Raw genomic sequence first — 24,944 nt, 5'->3', positions numbered from 1 at the left:
GGTTCTTTAATTTGTAAACTTAACATTTCACTCTTTTTGAAACATGTTGGATATGAGCTCGTTATTTCACATCAGACTATCTATCATTTATTTGGTGTAGCTTTGCCTGAAAGTAGCTATTCCCAGTCTACTCCCTCCTGGTCTCTCAGTTCATAATTTCTGGATTATCCTTATTCTTATACATAACCACCTTGATGCTCAGTAATTTCTAAAATGCTCCCCCTTGACATTCCGTGGCTACATTGATGAAGTTTATGTCCAATTAAATCTGTGTGACTACTATAAAACAACTGAACATTTGGACTCGGGAAAAGGGAAGGTGTTTTTGAAAAATAAAGTTCATAATCTTTTTCTGTTCCACTTGTGAAATCCACATTTCTGGAATAATTTTGAAAGTAAATATTGCAGTTGGTCCATTTAAATCTTTTTGACAGATGGTGTTAAAGTCTCCTACAATTTCATAAACTTGATTGATAGAAGGTTTCAGTATAATTACTCAAGTTTTAGAAAAAAAAGCTTTTAGTTTCTGCAATAATCCTTGTTAACAGAGCTGCTTGGTCTTGCTTTCCCATTATTTGTAATTGCCTTTTATGAATCAATTGGTGCTGCTGAAGAGCTTTCGTCAAATTATTCTTCTGCTTTCATATGATATTGGATTTGATTGACTTGCGTGGTGGATGTTTGACTGAGATTGATTAGCTGGGGCAAAAATGTTATATTTGAGTTGAAACTCTTGTATAACACATGGAAGGTAGAAAGATGGAAAGCTATGCAGGAGGGAAGGGTTAGATTAATTTAGAGCGGGTTAAAAGGTTGGCACAACATCATGAGTTGACGAGCCTGTACTGTGCTATAGGTCATCATGATGAGCAGGCATTTCCTTGAGCACCTCAGCAGAGTCTCCCTGAACCAAAGTATATTACTTTTATATTCTTAAGGTGAGTAATTCAGCAGGTAATTCAATTCACTTTCAGCAGCTATAGTGACTGTGTAATGCGATTTTCTGAATTTGACAAATGATTCTGTTAAACTATGGTTTATTGTGAGAGCACACCAACTACAAAGCTCTATTTACTACTTTTGGAAAAAGACTACATGACTACATTTATCTTGCACTGTTAAATATTGATTGCTGAAACCTCAAATTAGACTGTCTGGAGTCATTAATTTTGGTTTTGGTGTAGGAAACATTGCTGAAATGCGATTATGGTGGCTTTGTAGTCATTGAATGCTTTGCAGAAAACGCGTGAGATTTCCAATTAGGGCCATTTTTTAGTTCTGTGTTGATAAATTATAATTCAGTATTTGAAAATCCATATAATTTATGGCAGTGAAAGGGTCATCAACCAAACTGTTTCTCCTTTCCACAGGTACTGCCTGACCTATTGAGTGTTTCCAACATTTTCTGTTTTAATTTCAGATTTCCAACATCAGCATTTTTTCTCATTGTTCGTCTTGGATTAGTGATTGGCTTAGCTATTTAAATGTTTTTTTGAAAGCAATAAAACTTAAGGATGGCTGCCTGACTATGATCTGTTTTCCCTGAGGCATTCTGTCATAGAAATCCTTGAATATTTACAGTTTCAGTGAAATTACAGTAATTTTCCCAGTGAACATGCCAGCAAAGTTTTGTTGATGTTGTCCCTCTGCTTATTCCACTGCACATTAATGTGCACTGGAGAGTGTATAACTTGGATTTGGTTAAATCATTTGATCTTTGTCTTATGACTTAAGAAGCATTCAGCTTTGTATCACAATTTAAAATTAAAATTATTTTCCCCATGAAGTAACCTGAGGCCTTCTGCAAATGAGCTACATTTCAAGAAATGAAGATGTGGCATAAAGCTTGAAGTAGAAAGTGGGAAAAAAAACTTTAAATTGATTAGTACCAGGACTTTAATTTGTGTTAGACCTGCATAATATTTTAAATATTTGATCTAAAAGCACACAGGATTTCATCTGCAGTAGCTGCTGGAGATAATCTCCTGCAGAGAACACTGGCATGTAAGTATACTTGGTTCAACCAAGCACAGTTCCAAGAAGGCCCACCAGCGCCTTTACTTCCTGAGAAAACTAAGGAAATTTGGCCTGTCCCCTAAAACCCTCACTAATTTTTATAGATGCACCATAGAAAGCATTCTTCTAGAGTGCATCACAACCTGGTATGGAAGTTGTTCTGTCCAAGACCGAAAGAAGCTGCAGAAAATTGTGAACACGGCACAGCACATCATACAAACCAATCTTCTGTCCGTGGACTCACTTTACACCGCAAGCTGTGGGAGCAGTGCTGCCAGGATAATCAAGGACACGGCCCACCCAGCCAACAGACTTTTTGTCCCTCTTCCCTCTGGGAGAAGGTTCAGGAGCTTGAAGACTCGTACGGCCAGATTTTGGGAACAGCTTCTTTCCAACTGTGATAAGACTGCTGAACGGATCTTAACCCAGATCTGGGCTATACCCTCCAAATATCCGGACCTGCCTCTCGGTTTTTTTGCACTACCTTACTTCCCATTTTTCTATTTTCTATTTATGATTTATAATTTAAATTTTTAATAATTACTAATTTTAACTATTTTTAATATTTGTAATCCAGGGAGTGTGAAGCGCAGAATCAAATATCGCTGTGATGATTGTACGTTCTAGTCCCAATTGTTTGGCGACAATAAAGTATAAAGTTATGTCCTCACGAGAGGGTTTATGCCAAACACCCTGGCTATGCATGATGCTATAGCACAATACTTGTATGTCTCAAAGGATTGCTAAGATGCATTGCTTGGAATCAGACATGTTTGGGGGTTGTCGGATAATTGCTTTTGTTACACTAATGGCTAGAAGATCCATATTATTGAATTGGAAAGAGATTAATCCTCCTACTACATTTCAATGGTTTTCCCAAACTATGTCTTGTTTAAATTTAGAAAAAATTGGAAGCGTCATTTATGACCCTTCCTATTAAATTTGAAAAGATTTGGAGGCCATTTATTCAATATTTTCACATGATGTAATTTGACCCTTTCCAATTCTATTTTGTTACTTCAATATACGGGGAGAGGATGGAGTTAATGACACTGATGGTTTTGTCTGAGGTATCATAATAGCCCATTCTTTTTCTCTTTTTTCCTTTAGTTTTCTTCTAGTTGGGTTAGATTAGTTTTTTTTCTTTTGGGCTTTTTTTTTCTTTTTTCATGATATTTTTATATTTTCGCTTTATATTTTTCCTATATAATATTTGTACTTTGTGAGATTTTGGGAGGCTCATTAATTATGTGTCAATTGAGTTTCTACTTGTATAAACTAGTTATCAATAATGTAATCCCAATTGCTCTGTATCTATTTTCTGTAATGTTTATGATGTTGAAATTAATAAAAAGATTGAAAAAGACATGTTTGGGGGAAAAAAACATGAAAAGCACATTTTAAAGATAAATACATAAGCAGTTTACAGTGACAACATTTTAACTTTCAGTAATCAAATTACCAATCTGATAATTTGTTAACAAGATGACAATTAAAAAAAAATCTGTTTGCTGCTCCCCATTTATATGACTTTCAGTGTGATTCTAAATGCTGTATAATACAGATTGGATGGTGGATAAGTAACTATAGTAGGAGCCATAATTTTTCTACATATTTGATTCGGGTATATGACTTCAAGGCAGCTGGTGAGCTTAAATGCAAATCATTAAATTTATTTTAAGATTTTGATTTCTGTAATGGTAATCGTGAAACTCCTGTATTAATTAAAAACTCACTGGTCCACTTGTGTCCTTTCGGGCAGGAAATCTGTTGTCCTTACTTAATCTGGCCTGCAAGAGATTCCAGATTTGCCATTGCACTTGACTCTTGTCCTCAATTCAGAAGCAGAGGGATGGCCAATAAGTATTAGCATCATCAATGATGTGTGCATTATGTGAATTGAATATAAAAAGAATCAAAGCCTAGTTTATGATCCATAATCCATGCAATTTTAAACTGGAGATTACAGCAGAAATGTGGCATTAATGTACGTTTCACTTTTGAAATTGAAGTCTATTGACTTTATTTACTAATGCTATACCATGTTTGGTGCATGTGATAATATTTTTCCCCTGATGGTCTTTAAATGTTTGCAGTTTTGTTTTTTGATGAGGAATCCAGTTTTAGACAAAAATGGTTACTTGATTGCTTTCCAATTTTTGATTACATTTTGTATATCATGTTTCAAACACTGATATTTGAAATGATCTGATCATTTTTAATTCATGGAGCTCATCTGCAACATTTGACCTGCTTTTCTACTATGAAGGTGTGGGGGCATATTGACTATTTGGATCTTTGCTCAGGGAATTTATAATCTCATAACTCATATGGCACACTTCGGAACGGAAATTCCAGGGCGCAAAAAAAATCTTACTTGCATGGGTCGAGGAGTTTCTTGATTGCTCAGAACAACTGTTTTGCTAATGTTTTTTTTGACCTATGAAATCTAATGAAAACTTAAAATATTACTCACTTTTTGTAATTGTGAATTCCAACTCAGGAAGTTGCTTTGTGGGTTCTCTTTAACCAACAGCCTCAATGGTTTTTTTTTGTCATTTTGTCTGACAAAGTGCAACTCTCAAAAGCATGGCTCAAGACATCCATATAATCTGTATACTTTAATGTGAATTCATCTACTCCCACTAGTAGATATGCATTTAATTAGCATGTGATCTCTCAAAAGGTTTTCATTGTTTACTGGTTTTGTATTTCTCATTGCAGACCTTTGTTCCTTTTTTGGTCCATGAAGAAGAACTGAGAATATGGAATTTGGCTACACGCTGGTTTAGTTTGATATAGCTGTGGCTAGGGATTCTCACTAGCTGTCTGTAAAAGAATTATCTTTTAACCTTTGTATTTAACTACAGTGGATTCTGGTTAATTGGGACATATCGGGAGCAGTACATTTGGCCCAATTAACCAGCTGTCCTAATTAGCTGACATTTCATGGAAATAGTTAAAAAGTATAAAAAAAGTCAATCTACTCTTTAACCGAGTAACAAATTATGTATTTAAATGAAATACAGAACAAATTGGAATACCAGTGCTACTACAGTACTATAAAACTGTATTAGTTCCTAATAGTTATCGGTGGAGCAGTTCATCTAATATATGCTACCATGTACGGGGTGTCCAGGGAAGGATAGCTTGTCTAGTGAAGAGGTCCATTCTGGGGCAGCTCACTCACCGTTGGTCCCCATTGGATACTCTGTTCTCTCCTGTGGCTCCAAGCAGCTGTTTGCATGCAACAGCAGCCACACCCTGGTACACAGATTTGACAGGTGGGCTAAACCAGGTGAGGGTAGCCAGCGGGCCTCATACCCTGTTGAAATGGGGGCGTGCCTGTCTTGGCATGTAAAGGCAGCTCTGGCAGACTGGGCAGATTCGATCAACTGAGAAACAACAGCCCAGAAGGTGGTTTTGCAATACTCTGTGGAGAGTGAAGGGCACGATAATGCACAGAAGTCATGGGTATCCACTGTAACTAAGGCAGACCCAGTTTGTGATGACTATTCATACCACTAGACTTCTGAAGCCAAGATAGTGGAACTGTCCCACTTCTCCACTTCTAGAAACTTTTTTCACAGGTTTCACTGTCATCGTTGGATATGACAGACAGCCAACACACTGCCGTTTCTTTTAATCAACTGTTAATGAATTAGTGCAGACACCTAGTGCAGATAATGGATTGTCTTCATACAATGCTTTTGACAACTGCTTCTTCCAAATCTTCAGCTTTATTGTAACATTAATGAATGCAGGTACCTTCAAATTCAAAGATTAAAAGTACATTTATTGTCAAAGAATGTATGAATTATACAACCTTGAGATTTGTTTGTAACAGGTAGCCACAAAGTAGGAAACCCAAAATAACCCAATTAAAGTAAAAAGACCAAGAGAAAGTGGGGGTGGGGGGGCGGAACCACACATCATACAAACAATGGAAGTGAACTACAACATTCTGAACCAAATTGAGTCCTCAGATCTGAACCCTGGGGTAGGATAAAGTCCTTGTTTATCAGTTCATTATATTAGTGGGGCAAAGAGCACAGCAGCTGGGGCAGTGGCATGGAGAGGAGTGACCATCACGGAGAGCGAGTGAGTCAGCTATCCCCTCTGATCCATCCAACACCCTATCTTTTCAATCTTTTTGGGCTGGAACAGCAAAAGGCTCTGGTGTCCTGGAGAGGAGCGAACATTGCATAGAATGTGTGAAATCGGCTCCTGTCTCCAATCTGGGCTGGCATTTACATTGTCTAAACAATGGATCGTACCTTGCACTAGGACGCAGCTACGAAGGGCTCGGGGCCCAGACCACACCACCCAGTGACTTGTTCTGGGCCCAGATTTCACTGCCCTGCTTGAAGCTGCTCTTGAGCTCTTAAAATCAGCTCAGCGCCCAGAGCTATCCAACCTCACAGCCATCTAGTTGTGCAGGCATCGAATCTCCTCTGCCTCAACTTCTCCTCTTGGAGCCCAGAGCTATCCAACCTCGCATCTGGGCCGGTTGTATGGGCATTGGGACTCCACTGCCCAGCTTCTCTCCAAATTGCTCACTCCATTTGCATTGATTCTGCAGCACACCGTCCCAACTCATCCCCTAGCTTTGCCATTGCTTGCCTCCTCACTGTTTGTCGCAATAATTTAACACAATTTACCTGGAGGAAAGGTGTTTTCAGTGATGTTTTTAGTGGGGTTTCTTAACTTTTTAACTGCCAGTGAACTGTTGCACGTGCTTGGTAGCACCATCTTAACCAGAAGTTCTTCATAGTTTCTAACTTGAAGTAATGAAATTGTTTCATTTTCACTCCTGGCTAACTCTAGCATCTCCAAGCCTGAATACTTGAAATTGCAGTGAGCAAAACAATTCTAAATTGTCTTACTGCATTCCTCACCAACTATCAGTGACAAAAATCACTGCTTTTGAAAACAAATGTACCTAACTGATATTATTTGAAAACTGTCCACTCTAAGCATGGTGTTAAACGGCCACTTAAGTTCACGTGTCTGATGATAGTTAAAAATTTGGCAACATTTTTCTGCCTCAGTTAAGCAACATAATTTCCTAAATAAACAAAAGGAATCCCGGCTATTCTCTCAATTTAGTTTTTGTTCTTTAGGAGTTGTCCCAAATAAGCGGCTGTCTGTATTAACTGATGGACCAATTAACCAGAATCCGCAAGTGCTCAAAGGTTTAAAAGAAAACTTTATAAAAGTGCACAATTTGGCTCTTGCTTTTCCTTCCATTTGCCAGTGCATAAATATGTGAGTTACAATTTTAAACGGGCGTGGGAGCATATTTATATTTTTAATCACAGGTAAATAATAGAAATATATTGTTTGAAGCAAATTTTAAAGATTTCTTGTGCTACAGTCAAAAGTGGGATGACTGTTTTGCTACCACCCAGTTTGTGGCAGGTCATCAAACACCTGTTGTTTTATGCCCTTTTCAAGTGTGGTTGGCAAGGGGATGGAAAAAATGCCCATAGAGAAGCAGGCAGCATTCACACTGCCTGTTGGTGTTCTATAGTTTTGTGAGTAGTAACTAAACAGTCAATTATTTCTCTTCAGACAAACAGTTCAGCTTGTGATGTTAGATGGCAAATTCAAAATCAAATTACATCCTTGAAGGTAGTTGGGTGCATCTTTTTTTTCAAAAAAAAAAGATTTTTGTTAATGTAAGCTCTTCACTTCTGGAGTTGACAGGATATTGAAATTGAAGTTTTAGTCAGCTACCATTATTTATGTTTGTGCATGCTTTTGAGACTGGATGGGAGCTGTGGCAACCTTGATCCTCAGCTGGCATTTTCACCAAGTTTCTTGTGGATTGAAATTGTAAGTATCTCCTCTGACTGTTGTTTCATGTTGTATAGCCCAAAAGCACAAAATATTTCAGTGCTTGATGTGAGGTGATTAATCAACAGTGTTTGAAAACTGCTTGGGTACATCACCATAAAAGGTAGATCTAACCCATTTGACCAAATTGCTGCCCAGTCAGTTGCTTGCAGTAATAGTGAAGTGACAGAACATGTTGGTGTCATATTTCTTTACTACATATGAGCTTACAAAAAAATCATTTCCTCTAGACATTTCCATCAATTCTACCATCCATCCAAAGCAGGGGCAAAGTTATAGTGGCAACTCAACCTACATGTCTTTGGCAAGTGAAGGAAACTAATGGAATCACAGGTAGAAAGTGCAAGCTGTATGCAGATAATACGGAAGTCAAGATTAAGCCGAGGTTGCTTGAGCTATAAACTAATCGCTCTGTTAATTGTTTACTGTGCCTAGTGCTTAGTTTGGATTTCTTTCAACACCACACAGCTCCACATTGCATCACTGCCTTGTTAAATGGGAATGACAGCTCATTGACATTCAGGCAAAGTTTGACTGAAAATTGTAGTGAATCGAAGTAACTCTTTACTATTGTCCAAAAGTACATTTATGATGAGTAATATAGATTGGGAAAAATTATCCAATGGTCAGGTCATAAATTACAAAGGAAGATGAATTTGACTTTTGGAGGTCAGCCATCCCAACCCAAGGATATCACTGCAGTAGTTCATCATGTATATTTTAGACCCAATCAGGCTTCAGTTGCTTTACCAATAATTTTCTGTTCATAAGGACAGAGGTAGGGATGTTTATTGACAATTGTACAGTATTCAGTCTTTTGTAAAGGATTTGACAAGATTCCTCATGGTAGGCTGGCCCAAAAGATTAAATCACATGGAAACCATGGTGAGTTGGTAAACTGGATACAAAATTGATTCTGTCATAGAAGACAGAATAGTGGAGAAGGGTGCTTCTGGCTAGCAGTTCTGCAAAGGTCAGAGATGAGACCTGTTTGATAAGTTTGCAGATGACACTTATTAGTAGAATTGCAGTAGGTAATGAAGCTTTTCAAAAGATAAAGCCAATGTAGATTTTGGTAACATTGGGCAGAGAGATGTCAGATGGAATTTAATCTGGACTATTGGGAACTGTTGCATTTTGACAGATTAAGTACAAGAGGAACTGCAGCAAATGGCAGGAGTCATTGGAGCACTGATGTACAGAGTGATCTTGAAAAGCAAGTCCAAAGCTGTTTGAAAGTGACAACACAAATGGATAAGGTTGTAAAGGCAGCATACAGCAATGAGGCACTAAGTATAAATAAAATAGGAGATCGTGTAGAAGTTGAAAATACTTCGGTTAGGCCAATTTTGCAGTTCTGGTTGCCACACTACAGGAACGATCTGAGGCTTTGAAGAATGTACAGAAGAGTATTGCCCAGATTGGAAAGTATTTGATCTTAAGAGATTAGACAAACTGGATTGTTTTCCCTGCATTGTTGGAGACTTGAAGGGCAAACTACTAAGATTGCATATAAATGGCATAATATAAATGCGTTCATAAGTAGGCTGATAAGTAGCAAATAACATTTGAGGCAGCATGGTACTGCAGGTAGTAGAGACTTGTGATTGATCCTGAGCTCTGCTATCCGGATTTTGTATGTTCTCTTTCTGACTGCTTGGAGTTTCCACTAAGTCATCTGGTTTTCTCCCAAATCCCCAAGGACATATGAGTTAGTAGGTTAGCTGGCCACAGTAAAGTGCTTTTGGTGTGTATATGTGCAGTAGAATCTATGGGAGTTGACAAAGAATTTGGGCAAATTTAAAATAAAGGATTAATGTGCAATGAATGTAAATGGGTGTTTGAGCATTTGCTGTGGATTCTGTGGTGCTGTCTGGCTCTTTAACTTTGATTATATTAATGCCCCCAACACTAGACCTTGACCATCTCCAACATTTGAGTTCATTCACTGATCATAGACATAAAATCCAGCATCTTCACAGGATATTCTACCAACTTGCCGGTGAGTTGCAGCTGATCAGCAATTCAAATAGATTAGCCCCATAAATGTAGTGGAGAAAAGAATAGTCAGGGCTGGGTATCCTATGGTAAGCAACTCTTATCCTGACACTCCAAAACCCTTTCCATCTTCAAGGCACAGGGAATGTGACGGAAGACTCTCTGGAAACTCTTGGAAACATAACTGCAACACTATTTGGGTCAACTAGCCTGCATGATTGCCACCTCAACCACCGCTCCAAACGTTCATTCCTCTATCTCTGTTGGGAACTTGGCGGCAATGTATAGTATCAACAAAACTTGCTCAAACTGATGACTTTGACCACTGGTGCATGGAAACATTGCCACCTGCAGGTTCCCCTCTGAGTCTTTCACCAGCCTGGCTTGGAAATATACTGTCATTTGTGTAGGGAAACTTGCTACCCTACAACATTGGGGTTGTACCTTTGCTAGAAGATCTTGGTGACCCACCACAATCAAGCCAGTTTCCTGAGAGTATGTAAGGTTGGGCACTAAAAAAGCTATTAATGCTCACTTCCTAAAAGTACATTATTTTAAACAATCTTTAATGTGTTTGTTTAATGTTAACAATACTTACTAAAATAATTAGCTACCAGAGGATAAGAAAGCTATTGTCAAAGCAAGATGAACAGTAACTTTTGTGTTGTGGAGCAAAGAAATTCTACCTCTGACTTGGATTCACTTTCTTAAACTTCAGTTGTTGCTTTTGTTTGCACAATGTTATTTTCCCTGCATATTGGGTGTTTCTTTTTTTTAAAAATGGTTTGGGTTTCTTTGTTTGTGGCTGCCTGGAAGGAGATGAACCTTAAGGTTGTATATAGTACACCCTGTACGTACTTTGATAATGTGCTTTGTATGAACCACAACTCATTACATTCATTGGTTTTAAGTCAGCTTTGTGAATGTTTCTAGTAAGGACAATGATTTAGTTTGATTAGAATGAACAGCCAATGCCTGTAGGTAGTGCTGAATGCACAAAATCGAAGCTTTGGTAGGAATTGTACATGCAGTATTGTGGAATGACTTGGCATAAATGATTTTAACTTTTAAAATTCCATGAAAATTTACATGAAAAAGTACTCACTGTAAATTTGAATACAGGTTTTTTAATAATATCTATGACAATTTGATACCATATTTTAATTTGATGCAGTATTGCTATGAAGTCAGCTATTACAATTGCAGCTGTTATATGGGCTAATATCTGTCAATATTTTTATTTCCAGAACAATCAGGTTGTGGAGTTGCAAAGAAATCGCCTGCGTGATGACATCAAAGAATATAAATTTCGTGAAACAAGATTACTGCAAGATTACTCTGAACTTGAAGAGGAAAACATCTCTCTCCAAAAACAAGTCTCAGTCCTTAAACAAAATCAGGTGAGTAGTAAAACTTGGAAATGTATTCAGAATTTTATGTTGGAAAAGGTACAATAACAAATTTCAGAAGTTGATGAGAAGTTACAATTATCACAAGTGACTTATTAGATTAAGGCTCCTTTTACTACAAAAGACTAGCATTAGGGTGGTGTTGGGATAAAATGAGGTTTTAAGGTAATGAAAAGCTAAGATAAAAATGCATAAATTGTTTCACCTTATGAGGGAATGAAAACAGAACTTGTAACACTAGTGTGAAATTTAATTTGGTAATGACATTTTCATGAATTGAAAGTCATCTTAGAACACAAGTTTTGAACAGTCTCATTCAGAAAAGAATGGAATATGTGGTCGAGAAACTAAATTTGAGGTAGGTTATAAAGTCAACAAGAAAGCTAATGTTCATTAAGGGGAAACTAGTTCTCCTGGATGGATGTTAAACAAGTGGTTATCTGGATGGCAGTGAAGAGACATTGAGGTAAGCTGCTGTGGTCACATTTTTGACCATACTGTAATAGGAGCTACTTTAGTATTGTGATGGGAGCTGAAGGGATTCAAATACAAAAGATGAGAACAAATACTTGATGTCTCCAACTGATTCAGGCACATATGGAGACAAGGAATGCTAGGTAGTTCGACTAGAGCCAAGGGTTCTTCTTGAAGACGGGAAGTCCACGAAATAGGAACTTTGTACTTCAAAATAGACATGTTTGCAATGTTCCAGGCCAAAATATTAAGAAGTTACTGTGGTTTCAGATGTATTAATAGCTGAAAATCAATATAAAGCATATCTTGATAAGCACTTTCAAAGTTCATTTGCATGCCCCAAAAGATGCTTTTCTTTTTTCAAACATTTGAGGAAAAGGGATGGATTTACTTGTGTTTGCACTTGTGTTTGCCTAATGCGATATAGGTAAATTTGATATGAATCTGGATAGATTTATGAAAGTTTGATTTTATCACTAATTTAGTTACCAGTGAAATATCATACTGCTCAAAAATTGGAGTTGATTTTCTTATTATAATGCAGGTTGAATTTGAAAGTCTCAAACATGAGATTAAAAGGCTTGAAGAAGACACAGAATTCCTTAACAGTCAGTTGGAAGATGCTATAAGGCTAAAAGAAATAGCAGAACGTCAACTTGAGGAATCCTTGGAGACATTGAAGAATGAGCGTGAGCAGAAGAATAATATGCGCAAAGAATTATCTCACTATATGAACATCAGTGATTCAATGTACACCAGCCAACTGAATATCTCTCTGGATGGATTGAAGTTTAGCGATGATGGTGGTGAACCAAATAATGATGAACTTGTTAATGGTTTTGAAATCAGCCTAAATAAAATGAATGGTGACAATAAGTTATCCACTCCTAAGAAAAATGATCATTTCAAGCCAGCACCAAGCTTGGTGTCTGATTTATTAAGTGAGCTGAATATTTCTGAAATGCAGAAACTGAAACAGCAGCTGATACAGGTATGTGATTTTTCAGTTACTTATTAGTCATGTGATACCTTTGGACATTTTTGTAATATAACTACTTGATCAAAGATCCAAAGCAATACTGTAATATTGTTTTCTCCAAAGAAGAAAACATATAAAATAGTTTTGTATGTAAAATATAATCATAGAACACGAGCACAGGAACAGGCCCTTTGGCCCAATTAGTCCATGCTGAATTATTAATCTGCCTTGATCCTCTTGTCTTGCACCTGGACCACTATCCTCCATACACCTCCCATTCATGTACTTAGTGAAGTTTCTCTAAAATGTTGAAATTGAACCTGCATCCACCATTTTCTGGGTGGCTAGTTCCACACTCTCATCACCCTCTGAGTGAAGAGGTTACCCCTCATGTTTTCCCTAAATATTTCACCCTTCACCCTTAATCCATGACCTCCAGTTGTAGTCTCACTCAACCTCAGTGCAAAAAGCCTGCTTGCATTTACCCTGTCTATATCTCTCATAATTTGTATACTTTTATCAAATCTCCCCTCATTCCCCTATGCTCTAAGGATTAAAGTCCTAACCTATTCAGCCTTTCCTTACAAATTAGGTCTTCAAGTCCCAGCAACATCCTTATAAAATTTTCCTGCACTCTTTCAATCTTGCTGATATCTTTCCTGTGAGTAGGTGACCAGAACTGTACACAATACTCCATTTTAGGCTTCACCAACATGTTATAAAACTTCAACAAACATCCCAAATCCTGTATTTATTGCTTTGATTTATGAAGGCCAATGTGCCAAAAGCTTTCTTTATGACCTTATCTATCCAATTTCAAGGAATTATGCCTCTGTATTCCCAGATCCTTCTGTTCTACTGTACTCATCAATGTCCTATAGTTCACTGTACAAGTCCTACCCTGGTTGATCCTCCCAAAGTGCAACACCTCACACTTATCTGCATTAATCTGCATCTGCAATTTTTCAGCTGGTCCAGATCCGACTGCAACCTTTGATAGCCTCCCTAATGGATGAATAAATTATGCCTCAGTATATATTGTATATTTTCTTTGAGAGGTGTCTGGGTGAACATTTGCTAAATTTATTTTTCCTGTTTCACGTATTTCTGTGAAACATATGACAATAGGAGTAGAATTAGGCCATTTGGCTTATCATGTCTGCTCTGCCATTTCATCATGGCTAATCCAATTTTTCTCTCAGCGCCAGTCTCCTGCCTTCTTCTGGTATCTCTTCGTGCCCTGACCAATCAAGAATCTATCAACCTCTGCCGTAAATATACATAAAGACTTGGCCTCCACAGCTGCCTGTGGCAAAAAATTCCATAGATCCTCCACTCTAGCTAAAGAAATTCCTCCTCATCTCCATTCTAAAAGGATGCCCTTCTGTTCCGAGGCTGTGTCCTCTGGTCTTGCTCTCCCACCATAGGAAACATCCTCTCCATATCCACTCTATCAAAATCTTTCGCCATTCGATAGGTTTCAATGAGGTCACCCCTCATTCTCCTGAATTCCAGTGAATACAGCTCCAGAGCCATCAAACGGTCTTCATATGACAAGCCATTCAATCCTGGAATCATTTCCATGAGCCTCCCTTTGAACCCTCTCCAGTTTCAGCACATTCTTTCTAAGATGAGGGGCCCCAACCTGCTCACAATACTCCAAGTGAGGCCTCAGTGCTTTATAAAGTCTCAACATTGCATCCTTCCTTTTAGATTCTAGTCCTCTCGAAATTAATGCTAATATCGCATTTGCCTTCCTCACCACAGACTGAACCTGCTAGTTAACCTTTAGGGAAACCTGTACAAGAACTCCCAAGTCGATTTGCTCCTCAGTTTTTTGTATTTTCTCTCCATTTAGAACATAGTCAACCCTTTCATTTCTTCTACCAAAATGTATGGGCATGCACTTCCGAACACTGTATTCCATCTTGCATTTCTTTGCTTATTCTCCTAATCTAAGTTCTCTATTTCCTCAAAACTACCTGCCCCTCCATCCATCTTCTTTGTGTCTACCAACTTTGCAACAGAGCTATCAATTCCAACATCCAAATCATTGGCATATAATGTAAAAAGAATCAGTCCCAACACAGACCCCTGTGGAACACTACTAGTCACTGGCAGCTAGTCAGAACTGGCTCCCTTTTTTCCACTCTTTTGCCTCCTGCCAATCAGCCACTGCTTTATCCATGGTAGAATCTTTCCTGCAATACCATGGGCTTGTGGTTTGTTAAATAGCCTCATGTATGGCACCTTGGCAAAGGCCTTCTGAAAATTGAAGTATACAAAATTAACCAATTCTCCTTTGAAGAAATAACAAACAGGATAGACAAAGAATTCCAATAGATTTGTCAGGCAAGATTTTCCCTTGAAGAAATCATACTGACTGTGGCCTATTTTACCATGTGCCTCCAAGTACCTTGAGTCCTCATCCTTAATCGACTTCAACATCTTCTCAAGCATTGAAGTCAGACTAACTGCCCTATAATTTCGTAAACGCGAGGAATTCTGCAGGTGCTGGAAATTCAAGCAACACACATCAAAGTTGCTGGTGAACGCAGCAGGCCAGGCAGCATCTCTAGGAAGAGGTACAGTCGACGCTTCGGGCCGAGACCCTTCGTCAGGACTAACTGAAGGAAGAGCTAGTAAGAGATTTGAGAGGGGGAGGGGGAGATCCAAAATGGTAGGAGAAGACAGTAGGCTGGGGTGATGTACTGCGTCCGGTGCTCCCAATTTGGCCTATATATTGGCGAGACCCGACGCAGACTGGGAGATCATTTTGCTGAACAGCTATGCTCTGTCCACCAGAGAAAGCAGGATCTCCCAGTGGCCACACATTTTAATTTCACATCCCCTTCCCATTCTGATATGTCTATCCACGGCCTCCTCCTCCTCTACTGTAAAGATGAAGCCACACTCAGGTTGGAGGAACAACACCTTGTATTCCGTCTGGGTAGCCTCCAACCTGATGGCATGAACATGGACTTCTCTAACTTCCGCTAATGCCCCACCTCCCTCTCGTACCCCATCTGTTATTTATTTATATACACACATTCTTTCTCTCTCTCTCCTTTTTCTCCCTCTGACTATACCCCTTGCCCATCCTCTGGGTTTTTCCCCCTTGCCCCCTTTCCTTCTCCCTGGGCCTCCTGTCCCATGATGCTCTCATATCCCTTTTGCCAATCACCTGTCCAGCTCTTGGCTCCATCCCTCCCCCTCCTGTCTTCTCCTATCATTTTTGGATCTCCCCTCCCCCTCCCACTTTCAAATCTCTTATTAGCTGTTCCTTCAGTTAGTCCTGACGAAGGGTCTCAGCATGAAACGTTGACTGTACCTCTTCCTAGAGATGCTGCCTGGCCTGCTGCGTTCACCAGCAACTTTGATGTGTGTTGCCCTATAATTTCCTTTCTTCTACCTCTCTTCCTTCTTGAAGAGTGGAGTGACATTTGCAATTTTCTAGTCTTCTGGAACCATTCCAGAATCTGGTGATTGTGAAGTCGTTAGTAATGATCTTTCAATAATCTCTTCAGCCACCTCATTCAGAACTCTAGGGTTTACATCATTTGGTCCAGGTGACTACCGCCAGACCTTTGTTTCCCAAGAACCTTCTCCCTAGTAGTGGTAACTTCACACACTTCATGCCCCCTGATACCTGGAACTTCCACTATACTGCTAGTGTCTTCCACAGTAAAGACTGATGCACAATTTCGTTGTCCTGAATAACCAGTTGAATCAAACTCAATAATTACTTTTTGGTCCTCCCTTTTGATATTGGTTATTAGATGTTTGTTTCTCAATGAAAATCAACTTGACATTTATGCATTACCTTAATGAAGTTTTACAACTGAGAAACTGCATCTGACTTGCATTTCTGCCATTTGTGACCATTTGTCACACCTCTTTAGTCATCAGAACCATTAAGTCATTGTAATGTCAAATTTGTGTTGAGGTTAGTAAATGCCTCACTATCCTCCACTATCTCAGCAGTATTTATCCCTTCAGTGAAAACTACATTTCCTGAGTGCTTTTTTATGTGGATCTTTCCTGTGTACACAATTTGGTTGCCATCCTCTATTTTATAACATGACTGCAATATAATTTACTTGTTTGTTAAGGACATTTATGATAGGTTAATGCAAATCCAAGTCTTTTCTTTCAAGATATTGATTTCTTACCAACTTAGGTGGAAAGGGACAAGACCACACTACTTGCTACTCTCCAAGAGTCACAAAAGCAGTTGGAACATACAAGAGGTGCCTTGTCAGAGCAAAATGAAAAAGTTAACAGACTCACTGAGCATGTCAGTGCCATGAAAAAGCTCCAGGCTAGCAAAGAACGGCAGACTGCACTTGATAATGAAAAAGAGCGAGACAGTCATGAAGATGGAGATTACTATGAGGTAGACATCAACGGACCTGAGATTTTGGAATGCAAATACAAGGTAGCGGTAGCTGATATTAACGAACTTAAAGAAGAACTTAAAAACCTAAAGGCTAAATATGCTGATAATGAGAATAAATATGAAAAAGAGAAGACCAAGAATGAAAGTGAAATCCAAGCCTTGACAGAGAAACTTGAAATACTAGAAAAAACAAATAAACAAGAACAGGACCAGATAGTCTGCCTAGAAAAAGAACTGAAGAAAGTAAGTGAAGTAGCTGAAGGAACTCAAGGTAGTTTGACTATTGCTCAGGATGAACTGGTCACCTTCAGTGAAGAATTAGCAAATCTATACAACCATGTTTGTATCTGCAACAATGAGACACCCAACAGAGTGATACTGGATTACTTTAAAGAAGGCAAAGATGTTCGCAGTAGTCCAGATGGTAAAGAAAGAAGATCTCCAGTTCTGCTTACCAAGGGTCTTTTCCCTGGAGAGGTGGGAAAGACTGAAAATGGTAGTGGAGATGTTGTAGCATCTCCTGCTTCACCTTTGCCCCTACCTGTGTCCTATGTCAGTGATCCACGCAAAGAACCATTGAATATTTACAACCTGATTGCTGTCATTCGAGACCAAATCAAGCATTTGCAGAAAGCAGTTGATAGATCAACAGAATTATCCAAGCAACGTGCTGCATCACATGAATTGGGAACAGTGGCAGACAAAGACAAAGAAGTTTTTATGGATGAGATCTTGAAACTTAAGTCACTGTTGAGTACCAAGCGAGAACAAATAGCAACATTAAGAACTGTGCTCAAAGCAAACAAGCAGGTAAAGAAATTATTATCTTAAAACAATGTCAGTGAATGGGTGGGTGAACTGTGGGTCTTATACTGTTAATTTAAAATAAAGGATAAATGCAGTTTAGTTAGATTTAAACAGCTATTAGGGTAGTCAACAACTCTAGTTTTAGCCAATTAAATGTTCATGTCAACAAACTTAGTAATTCCAAGTGGACCTAGTAAATATTCTAATAGTCACTACAAATTTGCATGTAATGAAATAATGTGCACTGTTTGGTATTGTTACAAAAGCAATAGTTTACATTTGTATAATGCAAAGAACAGTGAGTCTTTACTGCAATTAAACTGAATTTAATGTTACTTCTCACCTTTTTCCAGTTTAAGTAACATATGTATTGAAATGCATTTTTTCTAAATGCAGAATGTTTCTATTTTCAGACTGCTGAAGTGGCCCTTTCAAATTTGAAGAGTAAATATGAAATTGAGAAAGCTATGGTTACTGAGACAATACTGAAACTACGTAATGAGCTGAAAGCTTTAAAGGAGGATGCTGCTACCTTTTCATCTCTGAGAGCTATGTTTGCAACAAGGTAAAATCAATATTAATTTTGTTTTGGCACAATATTGAAATGTTTCACTTGTCTTATTTTCTATTCAGATATCTTGATGAGGATTTAAAGTTGTGTGCTCACCTTGATTGAGATTAGATTATCTAAAACCTGTACAATTTTTAAACATTTTTGATGTTTGGTGTAATTCTTTACTAACGTTACAATAAGAGCAACTAACTTACACAACATAGAGAACGTAGTTAACTTTCTGAACTAATACCTTTTGTCACGTCCAAAAATAGCTGCTTTCATTTTTATTTCTGACCCTTGTACTTTCTTGAATTAGGATTGTCTAGTCCATCATTAAGTCCTTGCTTGCTATTAGGAAGCTTGCAACATTGTTAATTTGCCCCAAGGTTTGTATTTGTTTTTCTGTGGAAGACTTGGTTTCCTTAAGTGTCTGTATTAAACTAGTGACTCCTTTGAAGATAAATTAGAAATATTGTACAAAAAATATTTTTGCACATTGCAGTATGTTGGGAGCAAAATTCTGATGGGAATCTTCATGGAATCTATTTTAACACACACCATGCTGCATTATTTGTTGTACAGACCAAAAGAATTAATTATTAATTACTTTCTTGAGGCAACTCTTCTGGCTTAATTTTTTTGTTTCTTCAGTTTCCTGTCTTGTGCTTCTCCCATCACTTCGTCACCAGTTATGCAAGTGAACCATCTTCCTTTTAATCCATCTGTCTCTCTGTCTCTCTGTCTGTCTCATCCTAACTGTAAATATTAGAATCGATATTAAAGTCGCAGCAGGGCACATAAAATAATTAGGGATTGCATATATATGGCTATATGTTAAAAAAAAATCATATTCAGAAATCTGTTTGGGGTTATAACTAGCAAACTAGAAAAGGGGAACTGATGTGTATTTGGATTTCCTGATGGATTATTAAACAAGATGAGATGGGGGTGTGGGTGAACATGCTGGTCAGAAAAAAAACTGCATGAAGGAGTTTTTTTTGGGATTATAGGGCTTTAAATAGTGGGTTGCTCTCTAGGGGTTGATGGTGGGTGCACAGTTGTTCACAATGTATGTCAATGGTTTGGACCAATGTAATATATTTTCAGATGATACAAAGCTTGGGTACACAGATGGTACAAAGTGTGCTTTGAGGCTGTTGTAGAGATGGGCTCCGAAGGGAATAAAAACAACCCAAGTGATTGGGTGAGTTCAGTGTAGCAAAAATATCAATGTGAGAAAATGGCAGCTCATTCACTTGATAGAAATGTAGAAGGATGGGGTATTGTTTTAAAACCTAGCATTGGAAAGATGTTAGTAAGGACCTCGCTGTTCTTCCATATGAATCAGTAACATTTGGGTACTGCAAGCAATTAGGAAGGTAAATGGTGCATGTTGGGCTCCATAGCAAGATGTTAGTACATCTTTTGTGTTGGGCCCTATTGAGACCTTGTGAAATGCAGTGCAGAGATCAAGAATCCCTACTAAAGAAAGAAAATGTTTGCAATAGAGCAGCGATCCCCAAGCACCGGGCCTTGGACCCGTACCGGGCTGCAAAGCATGTGCGACTAGGCCACGAGCCGTGAGGAAACGATATGATCTGGCGATATGAAACGATATGAGTCAGCGCACCTTTCCTCATTCCCTGTCACGCCCACTGTTGAACTTTAACGCACGCGAGGTCATGCACTGTGATTAATATCCAAACGTTACCTGAAATGTTATGATGCTATTGACTTATAAGTCAGTTGTCCCCAACCTCCAGCTGGCGAAGAATGCAGCGGTACAGCGGTGGCCGGAATGCACCCGGCACGTCCTTAAGAAAAAACCCAAAATAAACAAGCTAATTAATTAGATGCCGCCCAGCGCGTAAATGTTGGCCCAGATCAGAAGTGATTGCCGATTGTGTCGCCCCCCCCCCCCCCCCCCCCCCCACCGGTTGGCCGGTCCGCAAGAATATTGTCAATATTAAACTGGTCTGCGGTGCAAAAAAAGTTGGGGACCCCTGCAATAGAGAGTGCATCAGATGATCATCAGGTTGATTCCTGGAATGGGGTAAGGAGCGATTAAGCAGATTGGGCCTATACTTTTAGAGTTTAGAAGAATGAGAAGTGATCTCATTGAAATGTGTACAGTTCTTGAGGTTGTTTCCCTTCAGTGGAACTAGGGCGTGTGTGGATTTTAAATAGGTGTCAATTACTCAGGACTGAGTTGAGCAGAAATTTCTTCATTCAGATGGTAGTGATTCCCCAGCTAAGAGAACCTTGAAGTCTGTCATTTGTACTTCAACGCCACTTTTTGATAGATCTTAGGATGTATTGGAAATCAAGTAATATGGGGTTATGGCAAGAAAGTGGTGCTGTAAATGATCAGGTAGGATCTAATTGCAAAGTATTGAATAGCCTGCTTGTTCTACTTATGATCTTGCATTCTTGTCATATTTGATGTCATCTTTCGACAGCATATCTTTTGTCAAAGCACGTGCAAATTTGTCTTTTCTGATTGTAAACAGTGACTCATATTTACATAGCGCCTTTCATAATCCTGTGATATCCTAAAATGCTTTTAGAAATGTAATTATTATTCCATTCACTGTAGGCAGTGTGACTGCAATTTCACAACAATGATTCACAAACAAAGTGGTGGTGGACAGATTGTGAATTTGGCTGAGGTATATGTTTTCACCAGAGGAATGCTGAAAAGACAGATAGCCTCACTTCAGTATTTTGTCCAAGATGGCAGCCCTTCCTACAGTGCATTATTTCCTTGGTATCAGCTAAAATGAATCGACCTGTTATTTCCATCACGTTGTCCAAGCCACCTCATTTATAATTCTTTCAAATAATTTTCAGTTACTTATGTACTTGTTAATGCTCACTTGCTGTATTTTCACTGTAGCCTTATCTCTAATTTCCTTGATGCATCAGAGTCATTTTTAGATATTTAAATTCTGTATTTTGTTTAAATAGACCTTGGTTATTAATAATGTGATTCCTTCCCTGCACCTCTGCAAACTTGTGACTTTGATCTTGCCCATGGTAATTTACATGTTATAATTCATTACTTCAATGTTCAGCTGTGTGTTTGTTATCAATGTGGTTCCATTCATGAGAACTCCAATATTTTGTCACTGGCATCTCTGACAACTTTTTCTAGCCATTCAAGTTTTTCTTTATTATCTTTGGATAAATATTAAACAAAACAGATGATAAGCAGCATCTTTGTCATGCTTCTCTTCCAGTCACTTCTATCCACCTATAGTTCCTCACTTTCAAAGGCCATGGCTATCTTTCTAGTTCTTCAGTATTTCCTCAGTGTGATTCACTCTGAGCTGCTTCCAAATCCTACAAAGTAAATGTACTTATTGATTGTTCTATACAGCTTAGTTACAGAATCATTATTCTATTGCCTCTCTTGTTCCATATTCTTGGCAAAATGTAAATCCTTATTGGGTAAATTACTTTGGGTTTTGCTCTTGACCTTGTGTGTAACCAGGGCATGATCTTTGAAGTCTGATAGCTTCAAGCAATTTGTTTCGGATGTCTGTTCTGGTGAATCATTTAATACTTTTCAATTACAGATTGATTGCTTTGTCTCCTCCTTGTGTTGTAATTAATTCTGCTGGAATTTCATCAGTGCTTTCATCTTTTCTATTTCAAATACACTTATTGCAACCTTCGCAGTTGGACTTAAAACCTCGCATAATCAAGTTCAGTCTTCCTTTGGTGCTGATGGAAGATTATTAACTTGATGTGTTAATTCTAATTCTCTTACCTTCCTTGCTGAGTATTTCTATCTTTTTCTATTATAATTCAATTTCCTATTTCCTTCAAGTTTCAATGTCTGGCTTTTCACTTTTGGCATACATTTATTTGTTTTTTTTGTGTATTAGTACAAAGTTAACTAGCAATTTAGAGATTATAATTTTAAGAAATGTTTTGGCATTTTGTTACATTTTTAGTAGGTAGTGCAATTTAGATAATCTGATTCAATTTGAGATTGGATCTGGATGCCAGATTTTTTGATTTAAAACAAAGTATAATTCAGGGTGGGGGATAAAGTCGTTATATAATAGAAATATACATTTAAAGATGGTTAGTGATGACCACCAAGTTATATCAATCACTATTATAGACTAATATTTTACTTTGGATATGGATCTGATTTTTAAAATAGGGACAAACTCTGCATTATCTTGTGGAGAGAAATCTGAGAAAACAATTTTAGAAGGCAAAATGTTTATTAAAACTACCGAGCTTGGAATAACTTGACAACCATGAAACAACAGAACTTAGATTTATTTTTGAGTGTGAAAGGGTGTTATAAGTATGGAGTAAACAACACTGGAAAAACTGCTCATAGGTGCAGGTAGATTCAGATGGGGAAAACTGTTGCTTTCAGCCTCTAAGAGCGCCTCAAAGAATAAAGTAATTGAAGTGGATTGAGGAGTTAGTTGAGGTATTTGTTAATGTGCTGAGGTTCCTTGAGGCCTGGGCATTTCCTAGTTTTTCCTGATTCAAGAGGGCATTTCAATAAAAAGAAATCTTAGCTTTTGTGCTGTGGAGTCTACAGTGTAGACAAAGCTGCTGATGGATCCTGAACACTGTTGCAGAGTGTTACAATAGCATGTATTTCTGTAAGATCTCATCAGGCCTTGACTTTTGAATTTCAATGACCTTGTCTGCCTGGTTTGAAGTCTCATTAGCTAGCTTGAACATGCTCATAAAATAGTTCAAGGCTCAGTATTTAATTTTATTTCCCTCAATTTTATTACCTGCTTGTTGCAGGTTTCATCTGGCGTTCAAATTTGGGTGCCCGTTCTGATTTGGTTTTAGCAAATTATCAATTTATCATGTGATTGTAGTTCATATAGACAAAGGTGATTGGCTTACTATCACCAATTATAGCTTCTGACTTCACAGTTGACTTTTTTTAAAAAAAATCATAGCATTGCTCATTTATATATGCTTGGAATTTTTTTACCATTTTCAATTATTTTCATGAATAGCTTTCATTGGTGTCAGAAATTTCATTAACATTCAGAAGATATTGCTTTATTGTTCTGAATGAAACAGAATACAAGTGTTATGCAAATTGATAGCAGTATGGGAGGGGCACACTGTCACTTAAATGAATATTGCTGTATCCTTTCCTGTGCATTGTTTTGAATATGCAGTGGATTCCTGTTAATTGGGACACATCAGGGCCAGTACATTTTGGTCTAATTAAGTAGCTGCCCCAATTAGCCAAAGTTTCATGGATATAGTTAAAAAGGTATATCAAAAAGACAATCTGAATAAACAAAATATATTTAAATGAAATACAGGACAAATTAAAACACCACAAATACTACTGAGGTGCTATAAAATTGTATTAGTTTCTAATACTTATCGACAGAGGAATTCATCCATGTCATGTTCCCTTAACTGTAAATAAAATCAGTCAAGCACCTCGTGCAGCTAATGGTTGCCTTTGTACAATGCTGACAACAAATGTATCCTCCAAATCTTCATTTTCATTCTAACATTCAAAATGATTGTTGATACCTTCAAATTGTTCATAGTTTCTAGCTTGAAACAGTAAAATCGTTTCATCTTCATTCCCAGCTGGTATCTCCAAGCCTGAATGTTTGAAACCACAGTGAGGAAAACAGTTCTAAACAGTCTCCTGTCCCAATTAAGTGCATAGTGTCCCAGCTATTTTCTTGATTAGTTTTTTGTTTTTTTAAGAGTTGTCCCAAATAAGCTGCTGTCCTAATTAACTGATGGCTCAATTAATTGGAATCCACTCTATTTACTTGATTACATATCTGTCAAAGCTTACAAGAGCTTTTAAGTGTGTACTTCTGAGACTGAAAAAAATTGACTGCAGAAGGACATCTTAATATATAGCAATGAAAGATCATTGCATAAACGTGAGAAAAATACAGAATTTCTTCTAGATTAACTGAAATCTTAAAGTTTATTCACTTTGAAGTGCAATGAAGAATTATCAACATTAATATAATTTGTACTGTTTAAAAAATCCCATTTTAAAATGGCTAATTACAGCTTAATTGTTTAACAGCAATGAAATGCTATTTAAAAAAAAGTGTAAAAGTCCTTTCTCTTTGAGAAGGAGATGAGAGTGTGAAGAGGAAATTAAACATGCAGGTAAAGAGGGGTGGTTTGAGGAGTAACTGTCATCTGTATCTGAGACCAAGCACTGGAACAGTGAAAACCTAGGCTTTTCAATCAAAGGTGCCTTATTCAAAAAAAGATGTGCCTTTGCATCTGTACCTCCCCAGTGCCCATCTTGCTCTTTCTACTTTTTCTTCCTTCCCTTCCCTTCATTGCACATTGTCACTACCCTATCCTGACTTCTACAGATTGAGAGGGGTTGAATGACTCAACACTTGAAAGCCTATCAACACTGACAAATCAGTAATAATGGAAATAGATAATTTTAAT

General features: G+C 37.9%; 1 protein-coding gene across 2 annotated transcripts in view; it reads left to right on the top strand.

Annotated features, from left to right (window-relative positions):
- The window catches only part of LOC140211033 (protein bicaudal D homolog 2-like), a 51,537-nt gene that overhangs the window by 16,709 nt on the left and 9,884 nt on the right, over positions 1 to 24,944 (top strand). For both annotated transcript variants that reach the window (XM_072280395.1, XM_072280394.1), the window contains exons 3-6: positions 11,121 to 11,273; positions 12,301 to 12,747; positions 16,916 to 17,944; positions 18,355 to 18,506. In XM_072280395.1, the coding sequence (XP_072136496.1) occupies positions 11,121 to 11,273; positions 12,301 to 12,747; positions 16,916 to 17,944; positions 18,355 to 18,506 (1,781 nt within the window). The remainder of the gene's footprint in view (positions 1 to 11,120; positions 11,274 to 12,300; positions 12,748 to 16,915; positions 17,945 to 18,354; positions 18,507 to 24,944) is intronic.

Source organism: Mobula birostris, chromosome 16 (assembly GCF_030028105.1).
Source record: "Mobula birostris isolate sMobBir1 chromosome 16, sMobBir1.hap1, whole genome shotgun sequence".
Taxonomy (NCBI): domain Eukaryota; kingdom Metazoa; phylum Chordata; class Chondrichthyes; order Myliobatiformes; family Myliobatidae; genus Mobula; species Mobula birostris.
This window is presented reverse-complemented; position numbering and strand designations above follow the sequence as displayed.